This window comes from Patiria miniata, unplaced genomic scaffold (genome assembly GCF_015706575.1).
Source record: "Patiria miniata isolate m_02_andy unplaced genomic scaffold, ASM1570657v1 HiC_scaffold_23, whole genome shotgun sequence".
Lineage (NCBI taxonomy): Eukaryota > Metazoa > Echinodermata > Asteroidea > Valvatida > Asterinidae > Patiria > Patiria miniata.
Genome location: NW_024037062.1, coordinates 3,407,651 through 3,429,222, shown reverse-complemented (window position 1 = coordinate 3,429,222; position 21,572 = coordinate 3,407,651). Strand labels below are relative to the sequence as shown.

Here is a 21,572-nt window from a genome sequence, read left to right as displayed (position 1 = left end):
AACGGTGTCTATTATTTACACTCTCAATATTTTCTTCTTCTCTCTTTCTTTTACGTCTTTCTCTATTCTTCACTTTTTTGGCCGACAGCACCATGATTTCACCGACAAAAATGTCTAATGGGGGTTGTGGACACCTCCACCCCCCTGCAGCGACGCCCATGGTATCGTCGGCTCTTCAGGACCGCTTTGGTGGTCGGTCGTATTGCTGGTTACGCGTACGATAGCTGCACGCATCACAATGCGCAGCAGGGACCCTTGACCCATATAACTTCCTGATGACATTTTGCCGATATCGTTCGACTATTGACGTCCGCACGTTTTTTTTAGTGCACAGTCGTAATGGATTTGGTTACTACGAATCAACCACAAATCGAGCAGTGAATTGTGCAACTGAAGGGACATTGCGAATGCGCTCAATTGGGCTACAAAACGTATTTTAATGAAATTATATTAAATGGAAAGAGCATTTAATAGTAAGACATAAACGTCTACACAACCATCATTTAAAACTGGTTATTTTTGTGTGATTCTTGCGTGAACCATGCGACAACTAATTTTGGGTGTCAAAATAGTGAGTCTCAAAAATAGAGCTGTTGAGTGCTAGTTGTGAATCTGGCATGACACAGTGTATTGTATAATGCGGACGTGCGAGAAACAACATTTGTGTTGGTACTTTGTGTATTGTGACACACACGACTTGAACTGTACATTGAATGGAAACGGCGGGAAATGCGTATATGTATGCCACAGCAGTCCACCGCGTGCGATGTAAACAACTGTTCATCCGTCTTTTCTCAAGAACGGTAAGACATTAGGTTAGTTTCCTTTCAACCATACATTTGAAATAGTAAAAAGAAACATCCCTAACAACATAATAATTTCGTGAATTTCAGGCCGTATAATATCCCTTAAACCCTAAAAGGGCCAGGTTATTTGGACCATCTCTCAGCCCCCTAAGATGTCGGCCATCGAGTGACGAAAATTTTTGAAACTCAGTACATGCACTTACCATGAACATACCCAAGAAATTTCATGACTATAGGTCAAAGGATTTTGGAATTATGGCTAATTAATTATTCATATGCACGAATGCTCTGTGTACACTACGTTTATGGGGAAATTCAGTTTGCTTCGGAATTTTTTTAAAATGTTTTTGGTATCAAAAGATGGGCAAGGCTCGTAGCTAAAAAGTCAGACGAACAGCTCGGGTCGCGACATTCTTTTTTCAAGGCTATCGCGGAAAAAGTTGAGGGGGGGGGGCGGATTCCGCCCGGCCCTTTAGGGTTAAACAACTGTCTTTCCTTTGAAATGGCTGTACGAAGTATAACGTGGTTAGTCTGAAATACAAATGCTTACCTTGAGTATTAAGCCTGGCCCTGGATGGGGCGTGGCTAGCGAGGTTTCGCCAAAAAGACGAAGCTGTGATGCGTTCATCCCGGATGCGACCATCTTCCATCCCGAGAGGTCCCTCCACAGAGCAAGAAACGTCATCTGAGGAAAAATGTGCGATTGTTTCGAGAACAGGTTTTGTACCGAATCCCATTTTAATAAAAAAGAAAAAGAAAATAGTAATGGGTCTTTTTCCGCAACCCAGAGTGCTTCCAATGTCAATTAAAATTATGAAAGGGAGCCCTCTATCTTGCCCGCCGTTACAGGGACGCATTTGAGTCCCCCCATTTGCATGTCGCTGCCGCGTATTATCGATCGGTACTACTGATGGCGGGTGCATTCATGATCACAAAACAAGTTGAATGAAGTAGCACACGATTAACTTCAAAATTATGTATTTTTGTCTATACTATTTTCTTTAGTTTGATCTCTCATATCATATTGGTGGTGTGATTGTTTTACTTCAAGAAGCTATGTCAACAGATAAAGAAAAACATCCGGACGTGTCAAAAATACTAAATACACGAAATTTGGATAGTCAAGACAAAAGTCAGAGAAAACGGTAACGTAGGACCACACACTACAGCGATATCGACATTGTGCATGAGCTGCCACGCTGGTCATTAGTCTGCTAATTGCGCTAATTAAAAAGCGTTTACATGTTCCAGATACATGACCATCACTCCCTCAGTCTGGCTGCCAGACGCACAATTACAAAAATTACAACAACGTCTGCATATGGTGCCCGACTACATTTATTTAGTACAAAACGTAAGGGAGCCCAGAGAGGCCACATAAAGCTTTTACTTGATTGTAACCTCATGCCTGCCTCGTCTCCTTCCTAAATGCCAATTGCGTTTGCATGAGTCGAGATGATAATTGTCCCAAATTTGCATATTACAACTTGCGACACAAAGGTCAGGTCATCCACACCAGATGCGAGATGTGAGAGGGCAGATGGGGAACACCTTAGTAGCGCGAATTTCACTTTAATAGTGCGCCTAGGCTCGTTTGAACGAGAGACATATTTATTTATAAGATAAATAAGTCGTTTAAACCAGATAAAAAAAAAAAAAAAAAAAAAGTCGTTTAACGAGAAAATAAGCAGTTGATTAAGATAATAAAACGAGATTCTTTGAGTGGGGGAATGAACCTCGGAGAAAAATAGGAAAAAATATCGATTAAAAGATCTTACTAATTTAAATGACCAAACGATGAAAGCGATTGCCCATAAGCGAATAGGAAACGAAAAGCATGGTTATACGTTATAAGCGCACAGATGTTCGCTAATTTGAATGCGTCAACCGTCAAAATATTGCAAAGACTTAATTTCAGACTGCTACGAGTTAAGTCTTGAATGCACCAAAACGAAATAGGCTGCCCGAAAACGAAAACGAACATTCACAGCAAAATCTTGGCTGCCTAAAAATGAAATTGAATGAAACCCAAATGAAAAAGAAACCCTAATTGGACCACATGTGCAAAACTCACGCGAAATTGAATGGCTGATATTGAAACTGATTAGAAAAATTCGGAAATTCGCCGGGAAAACCTATAGTTCCCTTTCAACCAGACCTTTGAAATAGGATAAGTATTAATCAATCCAAAACATGACATTTTCGGGGATTTCAGGCCGCAATTTCCATTAAAAACGCTAAAATCCACGAATACACGAGAAAGTTGCATGCCTTATTTCAATAATTATGACTCGCCAGGGGGACTTTAATAGTTCTGATTGATTGATTGATTGATTGATTTGGTTGATTGCCATTTATATACAGTGGCATACAATAGAAGGTGTCGTGGTTTTTGTGCTCAAAATATTAAAATACATTCAACTTTACATTACAAACATTAAACTATACCACATAATTTAAGTTAATTCCCCCTTGAAATATCTCCCTATAAAAGTATTGGTCATTAACAAGACAAACGAATTATTACACTGTAATGTAACAAGTGCTTTGACTAGCCCGCCGCTGTATTTACTCGCATTTGGCTAGCGGGCTACCACTAAGCTCGAACCATTAATATGCCTACTTGGCAATCTCCCCTCCCTCCCCCCCCCCCCCCCCCCGGAGATTCGTCTGTCGACGCAGCTGTGCCCTCCAAATCCTGACTAGAAATCGCCGCCATTGGTGCGTATCCGGTGGGTTACCCCAAGGGTTACCAAAACTCTGTGATGAAAAAACATAAGTTCATGGAGTAATCCGCTTTCAGGGTTTTTTTTTATGTTGGCTCTGCTTTTCAGTGAACTACACAATTGAAATGTCATGGATAATTTGACTAAATTTATTTATTTTTATCGATGCCTAATTGACATTTGGGCAAGAAGACGAGGTAGAAGGCTAGCAATTAATGGTTGTGCCTCTTTTGTGTATTCTCCCGGAGTAACTGCATCATAAATGAACGAGTCTTACTTTATGATCAAATTGATGAGAGGATAAAATATTACAAAAAAGGCCTTGGCAATGTTACGGTCTAAGAAACTATAGGTTTTCCCGGCTATTTAAAAACATTTTCATTCAATTTCATCAACTCTAACATTCAATTTCGTCCGAGAAAAATTTCACATGCTTAAAGAAAACCACTTAAATTAGTCATTTACCATTCAATTTCAAAGTTTGGTCACCCTCTTTAGTCACTGGGTCGAGAATATTCGACATTACAGGTCAAATTCATCTAAGCTGTTTCCGAATGGTAGCATTCAGAGATCGAATTCGTCTTATATAAATCAATTAGACGAATTTGATTCTGAATAACAAGCTAAGGTTTTGCGTAGACGAGACGAGATCGAATACTCCGGGACGAAAACGTGTAATCATTGTTTTAATTTGCTTGTATGAACTGAATTAGAAATTGTCTGACAAAAGACAAAATTAAACATTGGAAGTGCACTAAATGGATGTTGATGGACGAGTTTGAATATAGGTTTTCCCAGCGAATTTCCGAATTTTTCTAATCAGTTTCATTATCAGCCATTCAATTTCGCGCGAGTTTTGCACACCTGGTCCAATTGGGGTTTCTTTTTTATTTGGGGTTCATTCAATTTCATTTTTAGACAGCCAAAATTTTGCTGTGAATGTTCGTTTTCGTTTTAGGGCAGCCTATTTCGCTTTGGTGCATTCAAGACTTAACTTGTAGCAGTCTTAAATTAAGTCTTTGCAACCTTTTGACGGTTGACGCATTCAAATTAGCGAACATCTGTGCGCTTATAACGTATAACCATGCCAGTTTTCGTTTCTTATTCGTTTATGGGCAATCGCTTTCATCGTTTGGTCATTTAAATTAATAAGAATTTTTAATCGACATTTTTTCCTATTTTTCTCCGAGGTTCATTCCCCCCTCCTAAAAAAAAAACCAATCTTGACGACTGTAAATTTTACAAAGTTACTTGAGGGAAACAAGATGCAACGAAATAATTAATTGAAAGGGACTAAGATAATTTCTTTTCCTTGTTGATCTTTTCTACTTGTTGAAACGTTTGATCAAGGGGTTTTGTTACGTTGATGATTTCTTGACGTGCAAGACATCGGAACACGTAATATGTTTGGAAATGGTTGTACCATCGGGAAATCTTCTCTTGCGTTATTTCTTGAATGTTTTCTTGCGTATGTCTGACCGAACACTTACCATATTCATAGGGCCCATGCAAAGTTTTCAATGCAATACATCTTTGTGTCACATTTAACCTTATTTGCAAGTTTTATTTTCCATTTTGAGGGGCGTTTTTGGTGCCTTCTCCGTTTTTATGCTAATGCAAAGTTTCATATTCATGAGAAAACCTGTGATGGTATTCCGAGCATGATTAATGTTACACGGCTATTTCAGCAAAAAAAATTGCTAGAATTTTGGATATTTTGCTGTCATAAATTTCTTTTATTTGGTGATTATATGTTGTGTCAGTACATGGCAGTAAGCCAATGACCAACCCTTTCCCACAAATGTTTTCAATTAGCAAATTTAGGATGAATAATTTGAAAGAAAAAAACCTCAACTGAACAGTGTCTTCCTGAAATGACATCACAGTAACAGCGTTAGTCCGGAAAAACATGGAAACTTTTAAATGCTTAAAGAAGTGCACCTTTGCAATAAGATTAACCAAAAAAGTGTTGTCAAATGTGTAGTTTTCTTACATTTCACAGAGTTGCGCAAAAAGAATTCCTGAGAAAAAATTCATTGCACATACCCTTTAAGAAAGAAAGTCAATCTACGGTTTGAAGTCATCAAATATATGATTTGCGCTAAGGAATACGGACACGTATGAAGTCTTAAAAGATGTTTGACAAAATGTGAAACATGTTTGCCCGTTAGGAAGCCTAACACACTGCTTAGTTTAGGGTTTTTTCTTTCAAATTATTCATCCAAAATCTGCTAATTGAAAACATTTGTGGTCGATGGCTTACTGCCAATTTGACCACATGTGCAAAATTCACGCAATATTTAATGGCTGATTATGAAACTGATTTGAACAAATCGGAATTTCTCCGAGAAAACCTTTATTGAAAAGGAGGGCCTATTCTTGGCTGACTTCTTCATACTTTAAAAGGCATTGATCCAATGATTGTCTTCATACTCATTAACGAACGACTGAATTACCCCCTCTATCAGTGCCTCCCTGTCTCATATCGTTTGAACATTTTTTACTTCTTCCAAATATCATTGCTCCCTGTTACTTTCGGATCAGGAAGATGTACATGGATGTACACACTATGAGGTCTCAGTCAGTCTCTTGTAATTCTGATTCTACTGGCCTTGCATTTAAGTGCACAATCATCATTAAAAATGCCACCGATTTAGAATCGTACGAGCTTTTCTTTCTTTTTCCCGGACCGTCATTCTCAGCGACTTTTCTTCAATCTGTTCTCAGCAGGAACTTGAGACGTGGAACGAAAATCAACCCTGATACAGAGGGCACGTCATTTTGACGTCATCAGGAATCACATTACCAAATTATCATATTTAACAAAATAAACAATGAACAAAATACACAATCATATTAAAGGTTTTCCCGGCCAATTTCACCAAGTTTTCATTCAATTTAACGCCTGGCTCATTCGATTTAGATTGAAATTGAAAGAACACGCAGATCGACATTGACAATCAAAAAGAATCATTCAATTTCACTATCCGAGCATTCTATCGCCTTTTAGCTTCACTCGTCCCTATCAAAGATGCATTCATATTAAAAGTATCGCGTTTTTCATTCAATTCCGTCTAAACCATTAGTAAGGGATCGATAGGGCATTCGTTTTCATTAATGGGCAAACATATGTTACATTTTGTCAAACATCTTTAAGACGTCATACGTGTCCGTATGAAGTCTTAAAAGTCTAAATCATATTTGATGACTTCAAACCGAAGATTGACTTTCTTTCTTAATTAAAAGGTATGTGCAATGAATATTTCTCAGGAATTCTTTGACGCAACTCTGTGAAATGTAAGAAAACTACACATTTGGCAACACTTTTTGGGTTAATCTTATTTCAAATGTGCACTTCTTTAAGCATTTAAAAGTTTCCATGCTTTCCCGGCATAACGCTGTCACTACTGTGATGTCATTTCAGGAAGACACTGTTCAGTTTAGGTTTTTTCTTTCAAATTATTCATCCCAAATTTGCTAATTGAAAACTTTTGTGGGAAAGTGTTCTGTCATTGGCTTACTGCCATGTACTGACACATCATATAATCACCAAAAAAAAGAAAAAGTTATGACAGTAAAATATCCAAAATTCTACCAACTTTGTTTTTGCTGAAATAACCGTGTCACATTAATCTTGCTTGGAATGCCATCACATGTTTTCTAATGAATATGAAACTTTGTATTAGCATAAAAACAAGAAGGGCACCAAAACACCCCTCAAAAAGGGAAAATAAAACTTGCAAATATGGTTAAGTGTGACGCAAAGATGTATTTTTAAGGTTTGCAGTAAAAATTTTGCATGGGCCCTGTGAATACAGTAAGTGTTCGGTCAGACATACGCAAGAAAACATTTAAGAAATAACGCAAGAGAAGTGTTCCCAACGGTACAACCATTCCCAAACATACGTGTCCCGATGTCTTGCACGTCAAGAAATCGTCAACGTAAAAAAGCCCCTTGATCAAACGTTTAAACAAGTATATAGAAAAGATCAACACTGAAAAAGAAATTATCTTAATCCCTTTTAATTTATTATTTCGTTGCATCTTGTTTCCTTCATATTAGTTGATTTGTAACATTGTAAATTTTACAGTCGCCAAGATTTTTGGGGGGAAATGAACCTCGGAGGAAAATAGGAAAAAATATCGTTTAAAAAATCTTACTAATTTAAATGACAAAACGATGAAAGTGATTGCCCATAAACGAAAAGAAACGAAAAGCATTATATGTTATAAGCGCACAGATGTTCGCTAATTTGAATGCGTCAACCGTCAAAAGGTTGCAAAGACTTAAATTTAGACTGCTACAAGTTAAGTCTTGAATGCACCAAAACGAAATGGGCTGCCCGAAAACGAAATCGAACATTCACAGCAAAATCTTGGCTGCCTAAAAATGAAATTGAATGAACCCAAAGTGAAAAAGAAACCCCAATTGGACCACATGTGCAAAACTCACGCGAAATTGAATGGCTGATAATGAAACTGATTAGAAAAATTCGGGAAAACCTATAATATATGTTTCATTCGATTTAACACCTATGGTTAATTCATTTTAGATTAAAATGAAAAGATCACGCATAACGTCATTCGACAATCAAAAAGAATAAAATAATCTGAAAGTATCGTCTTGTTCTTTGAATTTCGTCTGAACCAACAGTAAGGGTTGATCGGACATTTATTTTCATTAATGAGCAAACATAATATTTAACATTTTGTCAAGCATATCTTAACTTCCTGCATATCTGTATTCCTATAAAATTCTTAGTTATCTCAGCGTAAATCATATTATAGTTTTTTTTACTAAAATGATACTTCTCGAATCTGAGTGAAAGACATTATCAGTGCAAAGATATGCATCTTTCAGACATTTCATAAACTGATTACTTTAATATAGGTTTTACCGGCGAATTTCCGAATTTTTCTAATCAGTTTCATTATCAGCCATTCAATTTCGCGTGAGTTTTGCACATGTGGTCCAATTGCGGTTTCTTTTTCGTTTGGGGTTCATTCAATTTCATTTTTAGGCAGCCAAGATTTTGCTGTGAATGTTCGTTTTCGTTTTCGAGCAGCCTATTTCGTTTTGGTGCATTCAAGACTTAACTTGTAGCAATCTTAAATAAAGTCTTTGCAACCCGTTTTTGACGATTGACGCATTCAAATTAGCGAACATCTGTGCGCTTATAACGTATAACCATGCTTTTCGTTTCTTATTCGTTTATGGGCAATCGCTTTCATCGTTTGGTCATTAAATCAGTAAGATTTTTAATCAATTTGTTTTCCTATTTTTCTCCGAGGTTCATTTCTACCCCCCCCCCCACAAAAAAATCTTGATGACTGTAAAATTTACAATGTTACAAATCAACTGATATGAGGGAAAGAAGATGCAACGAAATAATGAATTGAAAGGGACTAAAGATAATTTCTTTTTCACTGTTGATCTTTTCTACTTGTTAAAACGTTTGATCAAGGGGCTTTTTTACGTTGACGATTTCTTGACGCGTAAGACATCGGGACACGTGACGCATGTTTGGCAATGGTTGTACCGTCGGGAACACTTCTCTTGCGTTATTTCTTAAATGTTTTCTTGCGTATGTCTGACCGAACACTTACCATATTCACAGGGCCCATGCAAAGATTTCAATGCAAACCTTGAAAATACATCTTTGTGTCACATTTAACCTTATTTGCAAGTTTTATTTTTCATTTTGATGGGTGTTTTTGGTGCCTTCTCCGTTTTTATGCTAATGCAAAGTTTCATATTCATTAGAAAACACGGCTATTTCAGCAAAAAAAGTTGCTAGAATATTTTGCTGTCATAAAATTCTTTAATTTGGTGATTATATGATGTGTCAGTACATGGCAGTAAGCCAATGACCAACCCTTTCCCACAAATGTTTTCAATTAGCAAATTTGGATGAATAATTTGAAAGAAAAACCCTAAACTGAGTGTCTTCCTGAAATGACATCACAGTAACAGCATTAGTCCGGAAAAACATGGAAACTTTTAAATGTTTAAAGAAGTGGACATTTGCAATAAGATTAACCCAAAAAGTGTTGTCAAATGTGTAGTTTTCTTACATTTCACAGAGTTGCACAAAAAGATTTCATGTGAAAAATTCCTTGCACATACCCTTTCATTAAGAAGGAAAGTCAATCTACGGTTTGAAGTCATCAAATATGATTTACGCTAAGGAATACGGACACGTATGAAGTCTTAAAAGATGTTTGACAAAATGAAAAACATGTTTGCCCATTAATGAAAACGATTGCCCAATCAACCCCTTACTAATGGTTTAGACGACATTGAATGAACAACACGATAATTTTAATATGAATGCGTCTTTGATAGGGACGAGTGAAGCTACAAGGCGATAGAATGCTCGGATAGTGAAATTGAAGGATTCTTTTTGATTGTCGAATGCCGATCTGCACGATCTTTCAATTTCAATCTAAATCGAATTAGCCAGGCGTTAAATTGAACGAAAACTTGGTGAAATTGGCTGGGAAAACCTATATTTGGTCAAGTGCAACTTGGAATAAATTATTACGTTAGTACTAACGGGGTGATAATTGGGATGCAAATCAAAATGTTGGAATATGATTGTGCCCACTTCAGAGGTGATGCATTGGGTCATTTGAGGGATATTTTGTATAATAGGAAGTGGGTATCTAGCATGAAAAAAACCCACCCCATCCAAAAAAAAATAAATTCGCACTGCACGCACAGTGGACAGTGAGTATTATTGCGAAATGAATGCTTTTTCCCCCCAATTTAATAGCTTTGACATAGTTTATATTGAACACACCACTGAAGTCAGTAAGACTTTCATAGATGAGCACATAACTGACAAATTAATATAATTATTATGAACATTATTAATGCACTAATATCACTAAATACCACAGACAGTCGGGGCATACATGTAGATATACATGTAAATGATTGTATAAAACATAGGCCTAGGGGTCGTTCCACACAAAAGGTAACTAAAGTGCGACATTTAAAGAGAACCATAGACAGAAGTCGATACATGAAGTACTCTGTCATGCTTTTTCATCTTTCTACATCCCATGTCCTGGTAAGAACATTGTCCACCAAGTTTGATAAATTTCTCAGGATTCCACTGGTCAATCTTACATTCAACCTCTACCGGTTGGTATTTTCAAACTACAGGGATGTACATCTTCAAGACTTCATACATTTTTATAACAGGAACAGAAATTCATCACAAATGTGTGTCCTTGTTATGAACATGTATCAAGTCGCATCTCAATTTCATCAATAAAATAGGTTGCTTTAGTGTTGAATAAACCAATTCTACATTGAATAAGGGAACAAGAGATGGATTAATCATAAGAAAGAAAGTACATGTAGTATGATTCAAGAATGTCCATCCATGTCCGTCTTTTCATCTTAAAGATGGCATAGTAATTCCATACATATTAATTGAATCAGCTTACTTATTTATCAGTGCAATCACGAATAATACAGGAATGTTTATAAAAAAAATTCATAAAAAAGCAAAAGACCTGCTTTGAAATCCACCTCCATAACATTCGGAGTCTTGTAAAGTCATTCACCTTATTACGCATGTGTATAACACACCAAGCAATGCTCCTGTTGCCTCTTTCAGGGGTTAAACTTTCAAGGCAGCACCTCAAGCTAAGCATCTTTCTGAGTTCTTTCCATATGCTGTTGTGCCTGAATGTTTCCAATTTGAAATAATAAGTCTTTATTCATCGTTACTACAACATGACTAGTCAGGGTATGAACAGCAGAATACTCAAATAGCCAGAAAAAGGGCCATTTTGGGGTTAATTTGGAATTTCAAGGGGTTATTTAAGAGATACAGCATTAGTTTTGGTGTCAACAGTCTTGTATTGATGGTGTTAACCATTTCCCAGATGGGCGTCTTCATATTTTGACATTGGACTTTACCACCCCCCTCTATTAGTACTCGACCGCTATATTGCAACACTTTAATCATACATGTACAACACTAAAGATGAATTTAAAAAAAAAAAGAAAAAAAAAATGTAAATAGCCCTAATGGCGGATGGAGGCGGCAGTGTGCATTTCAGTGGTTATTTATCATCTAGAATTTTATTGTTTTTTTTTCCTTTGTAAAAAACCCGAATGACGGATGGAGATGGCAGTGCACATTTTGATGATTTTAGTTTGTTTTTGGTAAATAGCCCCAGTGGCGGATGGTGACAGTGTACATTTGAGTAATTATTTATTATCTAGAATATTATATTTGTTTCTACTGTAAATAGCTATAAAGGCGGATGGAGGTGGCAGTGCAGTGGTGTTTTTTTTTTGTAAATAGCCCTAATGGCGGATAGTGGCAGTGTACACTACAGAGATTATTGATTATCATTTTAGCGATTATTTATCATCTAGAATTTTATATTTTTTCATTTGTAAATAGCCTTAACGCCGGATAGTGGCAGTGTACATTTGAGTGAACGCGCCGCCTCGCCTACGTACGTAGCTAGCCCTGCGCGACGTGAACTCGTACGGGTCCATATTGTGTGATACGGATACTGTCTGTGCTCGGTGTAGGCACGGACGTCCGCTGCGAGTGCCCGTTCAGTTTCTTGATGAAAGACTCCCAAGGGCCCACGTATGTTTCAGCCCCATAGACCGTGCGTGCATTTAGTTCGTCTTCTCACGCATGCGCAATGGTTTCCTCCGCGTCGTCGGCTTGCAAAGAGCGGTAACAGACGACGCACTGAACGATTGTCTGGTTTTCATGTCTTAAAATGTATCCTTCTCAAACGTACTTAAAAGATGATTCAAACCAAAAATTATCAGTAGACCAAGTGAACAAAGATATAAATTGTCTCTACAGTGTGGTAACGGCGCTAAAAACCTTTTAAAATATAAAAAAAAACAATAATTATGGACAAAAAACGTACAAAAATGAAAAGGAAAAAAATCTTTCGCTTTTGACTTTGGTTTACACATTTTGACAATTTTCCGGGTTTACCTTAGATCAGCCGTAGTACCATCGGAAAGGATGATACATTATTATCATTTTACAGGTGATTTGATGTAAGAAGGAAACCTGTAGCTTATAAAAATCGTCATTTTTCGAGTAAACCCATTTTGAAAGCTTCGTGCACAAATACACTGGTCCCAGTGCCCTCTGTGATCGTACTTGCATTTCAGGGGCGGGAACCAGTCAGTTGTAAATCGTTTCAGTTAAATGTATACATTTATTTGCCAACGCGTCGAAAGATTACAAACGGAGCGCCGCGCGCGGCGCGTGGCTAGCCATGTTTACGGGCCAGATTCCCGCAGGGTCTGTGTACAGGTACGTGCACACTAACGTTGCATTCAACGAAAAAACGTATAACGTGAGACCTTACTTTTCTCATTGAAACGGTTTCCGACTTAAATGATATTTAAACATCGCACTTTCCATGGCATCTTTTACCATTTTTCAGTGAAGACAAGTTTACAATTACTCGGCAAAACTGAAAAATTATCCCCTAAACTGTCGCCTGTTTTGAATTTGTGACCCAATATTTTCGTACTACACGACACGGAAAAACAAAAAAAATGCATCAAATACTCTCTGTTTTTTTGCGCTAAGGTTTGCAAAAGTGACTTTGATTGCCTTAAATTCCTGTCCACGTGGAAAGAAAAATTAATCAAAGTTCTTCAAGCGTGATGTTGACCGATACTTCAGTGGGTCAAACTGCGACCGCAGGCATCCATGTTTGCTGATTATCATATTTCATATTTTGAGTGCGCATGCGCGCAAACTAAATGAGCGGCTGAAACATACGTGGGCCCTGTCACACTTCTGCGTATCCTAATTCCTTATGAGTTGCGCATTGACATTTTTTTCATACGCAGTCGTACGCACAATACGCACCTCATATGCATCTCTATCGTTTTGTGTAAGTTGTATGTACGCAGGCATACGCATGGTACGGCACAATACGCTGGATAGTTTTGGGCATGCACAAAACTACGCTGCGTACGCTGTTACGCAGGTCATAAAGCCCCTGTCACACTTTTGCGTATCCCAATTCCTTATGAGTTCCTTATCAACAATTTTCAATACGCAGCCGTACTATCAAAAACGTCGAAATTTTTTGATTACTTTGACATATGTGCGACGCACATCTAGCGAACAAGTAACGAATTCAACGCATCCACTGCGTATGAGATGCGTATGAGTTGCGTATGCAGTGCGCAAGTTCGCCATCTGTGCGTTTCTCATAAGTTACGAATAAGTACAATGCGCTGCCCGCTCGCAAGACAAGCGATACTAATTCGTGCAATACGTCGCTATGTATACGTCCAATATAGGAGGTCAGCGTATTGCCGCGCATGAGCGGCTTATCCCTCACAAACACATAGCGTACTCGTACTGCGCTCGACCGACGCGGGACCGATGCGCTGCGTATTGATAACTTATGACCTGCGTAACAGCGTACGCAGCGTAGTTTTGTGCATGCCAAAAACTATCCAGCGTACTTGGCCGTACCATGCGTATACCTGCGTACATAAAACCTACACAAAACGATCGAGATGCATATGAGGTGCGTATTGTGCGTACGACTGCGTATGAAAAAAAGTCAATGCGCAACTCATAAGGAATTAGGATACGCAGAAGTGTGACAGGGCCCTTAGTTATAAATACGCAGCACATCGGTCCCGCATCGGTCGAGCGCGGTACGATTACGCTATGTGTTCAAGGGGGATAAGCCGTTCATACGCGGTAATACGCTGACCTCCTATATTGGACGTATACACAGCGTACTTGCAGCGCAGATACAACGCACGCTGAACGAACTCATATCGAATGCCGACGTATTGCCCGAATTAGTACCGCTCGCCCTGCGAGTGGGCAGCGCGTTGTACTTATTCGTAACTTATGAGAAACGCACAGATGGCGAACTTGCGCACTGCATACGCAACTCATACGCATCTCATACGCAGTGGATGCGCTGAATTCGTTACTTGTTCGCTAGATTTGCGTCGCACATGTCAAAGTAATCAAAAAAATTCGACGTTTTTGATCGTACGGCTGCGTATTGAAAAATTTTGATAAGGAACTCATAAGGTATTGGGATATGCAAAAGTGTGACAGGGGCTTAACGACGCCATAGAACCAGACTAATGAGACTGTGCCTAATAACTGGCACATTCACTGGCCTGGTGGCTTGCATGACATGATTAAATGTTAAATTTCTATATTGTACAGCACTTTTTCAATGTGTACACCCTGCGAACATTCTCATGCATTTATCTGCTAAAATATTGCGTGCGCTAGAATTTAAATGAAAATCCTTTGCAAAACGATGTGTCAATTAGCAAAAGTTCGAGGTTTGGGCGCACGCAGTGCCTACGCAGCACGCACGCGCACATACTGAGCAGTCCATCCGATCATCCCGCAGATCGTTGGCAACACGTGTTCAACTTCTTGTCGACTGCCGAGGAAGCTGACTTACCACTCCATACCACATAATATGTGGTATGATAATATGCGCCGACATGATATTATCAAATCAGTGCTTTCGCGAGTGATCAAGTATGGATTTACCAATCACAAGAAGTATTCGGGCCACAAAACGGGCAAGAAGAGACATTCTGCAAACTGTAACTTTTGCAAAGCCACGATTTCTGAAATAAGTGTTCATGGAACTACCTCCAACTTCATCCGTCATCTGCAGCGTGTACAGAAATCCTGGTATAAGCCTGATGAACTTCGCAAATGATGGGATAGATCCAGTTGCGGGGGGGGACCTTTTCTTTCCTCCCAAAATTTTAAACCATTGTGGTAGGCGTTACAATTCTGTGAAATATTTTACTTGTATACCCCATCAAGTGCACCAGTGGAGTGCATTTTCAGTCATGGGGGTATAATAATGCGTCCCCATCGTGCCAGCTTATCTTCCCGCATGTTAAAATGCTTATGTGTCAAAGATGTAATGAACATGTTTTAGTTTAAATCTTAGTTAAGCCAGAACATAATTTTCATACTTGTGACCTTGCAATGCATTCTGAGTACAAGCAGTGACATTTTTTCCAGCAACATCTTTTTTAAAGAGGATCGGAATTTGGGATTTCAATATTTTAAGTTTTTTACACTTGAAAAGCCTTTTAAATCCTGAAGTTCACTTAAAAATATTGAGGGCGAAATCATTTATGAATTTGGTTAAAATGTATACTACACATTACCTTTAACCTTTGCTTTGTATAAAAGGGGTCAAACAATCAACTTTGTCCTAGTTCTCATCCACGATGATGTGTATTTGAGATTCACAAAAGGACTCGGACTCGGAGACAAGGACTCGGACTCAGACTCGGACTAGGATACCAAGGACTCGGACTCGGATGAGGTGGACTCGACCATAGCACTGATTATTTATTACCTAGAATTTTTTTCTCTTTCAGTCGTTTTGGTCATCTGCAAAGAGTTGCTCATGTTCTGGCAACGGTTCCAGCCCTACTTGGCCTAGCTGCGCAACGTTGTAAAAAAATTAAACATCTTGGAGGAATATAGGCCTAAAATCTGCATAATATACGACGGATGTTTGCATATGATTTGTTCATTCGTGAAACAATCAATGAATCACCTCTACCCACCATTTGGAAATAGTTTTAGCTGACTATCTATGTGAGGTAACTTCAGGGGCGGATCCAGGATCTTCCAAGGGTGGAAGGGCGTGATTTTTTTTAAACCTGTAGGGGAAGTTTTGTCGTGATACACCAACGTGCGAAGCCACGGCGTGGGGTTCGGGGCCGACTTATGGTCCCAAAATTGTGAACTTTAGAAGCTCTTTGGTACATTTTAGAGCAAATCTTGGGATCTTTGAGGTAGATTTTTCCTCAAAATTCAGAGGAGATAGATAACATTTTTTTTTAAATAAAAATATAATAAACATTTCACAAACATAACAATTTTCTGAACTGGAAAAGTTCGGATGAAAAGTAAGTTTCAGATTAAAACAAATTAAGCAAAAAAAAACAAAATTCTGCTTCCTATTACATGACTTTCCAAAAATTAGGGTCGTTAGGTCGGAATTTATTTTTATTTCGTCAAAAAAATATTTTGTGCTGATTGAAATAATGCAGCATACCAAGGAATCATGCATAATTTGTGCCTTAATAAAGTTCATTCGCGCCACAAAAGTAATCGAGACTGTCCATCAAAAGTGATAAAAACTTGCCTCACCTAATATGAAAAACATATATTTAAGGTGGATGATTCTTAAAAATAATGGGGAACTGAAGTCCTCCACGCCACTATGCTCAACGTTAGTCACCGTCAGCCGCCAGCCAGCAGTGGCCGTATATCGCCTCGCGCACACGGCACACTATCAGTGTGCATACCTGCACTGTGTATTTGCAGCGGACTCGGCAACGAACCCACGTGCTGTGGCCGAACTTTTTTTCAGAAACACGCTAACGGTGTATCAAGTACGTATGAGCGGAACAATCTCCTTATAAATATATTTTAATGGAAAATACATACACAGAAAAGAAAGATCACGTTCTGGGAATTAATTGGAATAAATTCTCCTTCTTCATCGATGTTTATTAAATATTTGGTATTTTCTACGGTCCAAGTTCGTCCTGTCACGTTATGTAGGTCTAGTCACTGGTTCCAGTCCTACCAGTGAATGGCGATGGCACTGCACTGCACTGCCATGCTATGCCGCACGGAACATCGTATACGCGAACAGTGGCATGGCTTTGGTGCATTTTGATCACAAATGCGTCAATAGTTTAGGCTTTTTCGTCAAGATTTAGCATGTCAAGATGAACTATTTTTTTTTTTTACGATTATAGTGCCATATGTAATTCCAGCGTATCGGGCCGATACGCACGCATAACCCAATATTTGTCTATAAATGGCTTAAACTCAAACTCTAGTTTTCTTACACACGGAGTACCCCAAGGCTCAATTTTAGGACCTTTGCTTTTTATAATATATAGTAATGATTTTACAAAGTCTTCTAACTTGCTCTCTTTTATATTGTTTGCTGATGACTCTAGTTTATTCTTTTCCCATGGCAACCTCAATTACCTCACTGACACTGTTAATTAACACCGAACTTATATCTGTTTCGAGTTGGTTCAGACTTAATAAATTATCCTTAAATATTTCCAAAACTAGCTTCATGTTGTTCAGTAACTTTGTCAGTGAACTAGCCTGTAATATTATGATTGATGATTCTGTAATTATCAAAACTGATTGTTGTAAATGTTTTGGTTTGTTTATTGACCCAGGGCTAACATGGAAAATCATGTTGATCATTTATGTAAAATCATTGCAAGAAACGTAGGTGTATTAACAAAATCAAGCATCTTTTACCTGTAAATGTTTTGGAATCTCTTTATAACACCCTAAGTGTCTCTCATCTTAACTATGGTTTACTTGCTTGCGGTAGTAGTTCTGCTACAAGACTACTTCTATAACAGAAAAGAGCCTTGCGTGTAATTAATTTTGCCGACTTCTATGAACACACATATCCCCTTTTTATAAAACATAGAATTTTAAAACTTAATGATATGTATAACGTTCAGCTTGGGTCTTTAATGTATCAATCTTCTCGCAATACTTTACCATCTTCCATTAATAGTATTTTTAGCCAGAAGTGAAATTCATTCTCATTGGACTCGCCAAGCTTCTAATTTTTATATTCCATTTAGTCGTACCTCTCTTTCTCAAAATACTGTTAAATACAAGGGACCCAAGCTGTGGAATTCGTTCTCTACACAACTTCAAGCTTCTACCAATCTTTCCACTTTTAAACGCCTATTTAAATCAATCTTAATTCAAACTTATTATTAATTCATGCTAGTAGATATATGTTGTTACATGTAGATTGTAGAATATCCATTATTTTATTGCTCATTGCTGACCTGACTAGTTAAAATGATCTGTATTGTATTGTTTGTTTGTCTGTTGTTTACGTCTGAATGTGTATTGTGTTTAGGTATGTTGCTTTTCTATGTAATTACTTTAAATACAGCATGCTCATTGAGCCCTACCTCGTTTGACTGACCATTTAATAGTGTTTATTGTAAGTTACTTCCTTTCCCTTGGTTTGGGCTCAATGAGCATGCCCGTCTGGGGCCCATGCTTAAAAGCTCTGCTTCTTAATGGGCCCCTCTGCAGTGTCTCTAAAATATCAGTTGTGTTGTATTATTTGTAATTCTTTTCTGCTATGCAATTATTTTATGTCATTTATAGATTTGATGCTGTGGAAATAAATAAACCTTGAACCTTGAACCACGTTTGTACGTGGGGAGAACATCTTAATGTTTTATCTGAAGGAAAGGGGGCGTGCGCCCTCAACTCCCCCCCCCCCGCTGGATCCGCCCCTGACCTTACAATTCTGTCACAAGTACAATGTAAAAGCAGCCTCAAATAAATGCGTCATGCCATAATTTGTTGAGCAATCCACAGACTTACGCACTGAGAAACTTTCTTAAAATTCTCGTGACTGAAATGTTGCGCAACGTACACTATAAATGGTGGCCCGAGTGTTCTTTGTCATCGCATAAGGTGACATGAAATCGGCTGCAGGAATGAGATTGTCAAATAAAAAAGTCTGACAATTGAAAGGTGTGAAAGATGCGTATCTGTCTATGCATTTTCATGAAGGACCAAATATAACTGTGTGAACTTGAATTATACTGGGTTAGTTCAAAAAAAAGTGACCTGGATTAATGATTTTGTATCTTAAAACCTAATTTGACACAATCTAATTTGACACACTAATGAAGTACGTTTTAAAAGAGCATTTTTTTATATAAAAAAGACAAAGGCAAAAGTAATGCACCAGCCAAAATGACAAAACATAATGAAAAAATTGCTACACTATAATAAAGTAAGATCGATTGATAAAATTGATAAAATTGACCTTAAAAGATGACACAGCCACCAGGAATAAGATATTGCACGAAGTACACAATAGACCCAGACATAGTATGATAGTGCATAAAGCACACTAGACCCAGACATATTATGAAGATCAAGAAGTTAATAAGCATGGTCTTGTATACTCATCTGAAAAGGTGGGTATATTAAAATAGCTTTAAAAAACTAGCAATTGTGAAGTTACAGGCCCCGTACCACACTCATTACAATGTTAGTGACGTTTAAAATAATAATATGACATGTTTGCTTAAAAAAAAACTGTGATAAAAATCACAGAACGTAACGTGAAAAGATGGTTATCGGCGCAATGTACTGTGAAAAAGCAGAGCCGCGTTCATGTCGCTACGCAATGCATTAGCTGAAAATGCGTAGAAAAATGTCTAGTGGATATTATGCCGGATTCGGTTTTCTTTAAGTAGGCCTATGGGTGCACTCCAGTAAATAGGCCAAATATCCGTCCGCCGAGCTCATGAATACAAGTTATACACTCAAATTCGTCCATATTAGAGAGTTCTGAGAGCCATGGAATGGGGAGATTGAAGAGATATGGCAATACACCTCTGGCCCGGACTTTTTTTAGCCATGTTGTGGAGGGATCCCTTTTCGAGATGGCTACTTTTTCACTTTGGGAAATATCACTAATTTTAGGGGTCGGCTTCTTTGGATGAGATTGTCTCGAAAAGTCATCGGTCAACCCAACAAAAATTAAAAATAAAATGAAATTTGACATGTTCATCATCATTTTTCTGTGCAGCGTGAAAACATGTGAGAGTTTTGAGTATTTTTAAAAGAATTTTGAAGTATGGGCATTTACACTGTTGTCTATTGGACATTTATTAGATTGGGTGCACCCCTATACGATGTTAAGCCGGGTGATCTTACAGCGCCCTCCTTGACGCATAATTATAGACGAAGACTTTTCTGCAACTATGCACAAAAGCAAAAACCAAAAAAAAATTGGAAGAAAAACAATTGCTTTTCAGTTGACGGCGGGAAAGCCAATCTGCAAAGTTGGCGGAAAAGCCTGAATACAAAAGTTATTGCATTTTAAGAAGTTCGAATCATGGGAAAAACTCCATTGCACGGTCCTTTAAATGTGTATTTGATAAGATGAAGCTCGACTTTAATTCTGATATAGAGACTAACACTATAGTTACGTGGCCTCCTAATTTGCATACGGATCGCAAAACGTCAGCAAACAGATCATTTTAGAAATCTGGTTTTGCAATGAAATGATTGCAATAAAAAAAACTCAAGTTAGTACTTTGGCACAACCGCCACATTTCTTAGATTTCCCTGTAAGACATCTTGCTATAGTTGCACTTTTAAAATATTAATTTTGGAGTAGAATTACTTACCTCGTTTACCACGGCACTGGGCTCTGAAAGACGCGAAAGCCTTGTTACGAAGTGCGGTCAGATCATCACCGGGTGCAGCCTGGACCATGGCACTACACGTGTTCCCTCGCACAGGTAGAATAAAGAAGGAACTAAAAAGCCACAGAGTCCAACTGAAGACCCACATTTTACGCGGGTTTTTCATGACCAGCCAGCAGGTCTTCACTTTGATATCTGCGATCAAAACGGGCAGAGCACCACTCCCTGGCACGATGAGCCTAATGTTTGGGATATCGCTTGCTGTCGTCACATAGTTTCCACGGTAACCGTAACAATGGATATTGTTTGGAGTTGGTTCATCGACGATCATGACAGAGCGAAATCCAATGTCATGTGACGCTCGTTTTTTTAATTTATTTATTGTTTTCCCCTGGAAGAAATGTGTTATTCAACCTCAAAGCAACTTCTAAGCTACACAGAAACTACTTAAGAAACCAAAGCAATGCCGCAAAATATCTTGACCTATAATACATTTGGAATACAGAGTTAGTTTTGACACAGTACTTCAAAGGAGTCTCATTTTGTATGACATTTTGCAGTAGATCCATTTGTAATCGAGATGTACTTTTCCAAACTAAAATAACGTTTTAAATCAAGATTCAATAGTGCAAGGGATGATCTGCTATCGTTCATCTTCATCTTATAAATGTGAAAACGACACAAAATAAGGATCAGGTTGAGAGCAATCCACGATATTTTTTTTAACTTATGCCGAAAAGTATAGCCTCATCG

General features: G+C 38.1%; 1 protein-coding gene across 1 annotated transcript in view; it reads right to left on the bottom strand.

The window, feature by feature from the left end:
* Positions 1 to 21,150, bottom strand: part of LOC119731394 (EGF-like repeat and discoidin I-like domain-containing protein 3) — a 52,298-nt gene extending 31,148 nt beyond the window's left edge. The window contains exons 1-2 of the mRNA XM_038204565.1: positions 20,802 to 21,150; positions 1,357 to 1,491 (exon numbers count right to left, since the gene is read on the bottom strand). Coding sequence (XP_038060493.1) covers positions 1,357 to 1,491; positions 20,802 to 21,150 — 484 coding nt within the window. The remainder of the gene's footprint in view (positions 1 to 1,356; positions 1,492 to 20,801) is intronic.
* Between the last annotated feature and the right edge of the window lie 422 nt (positions 21,151 to 21,572).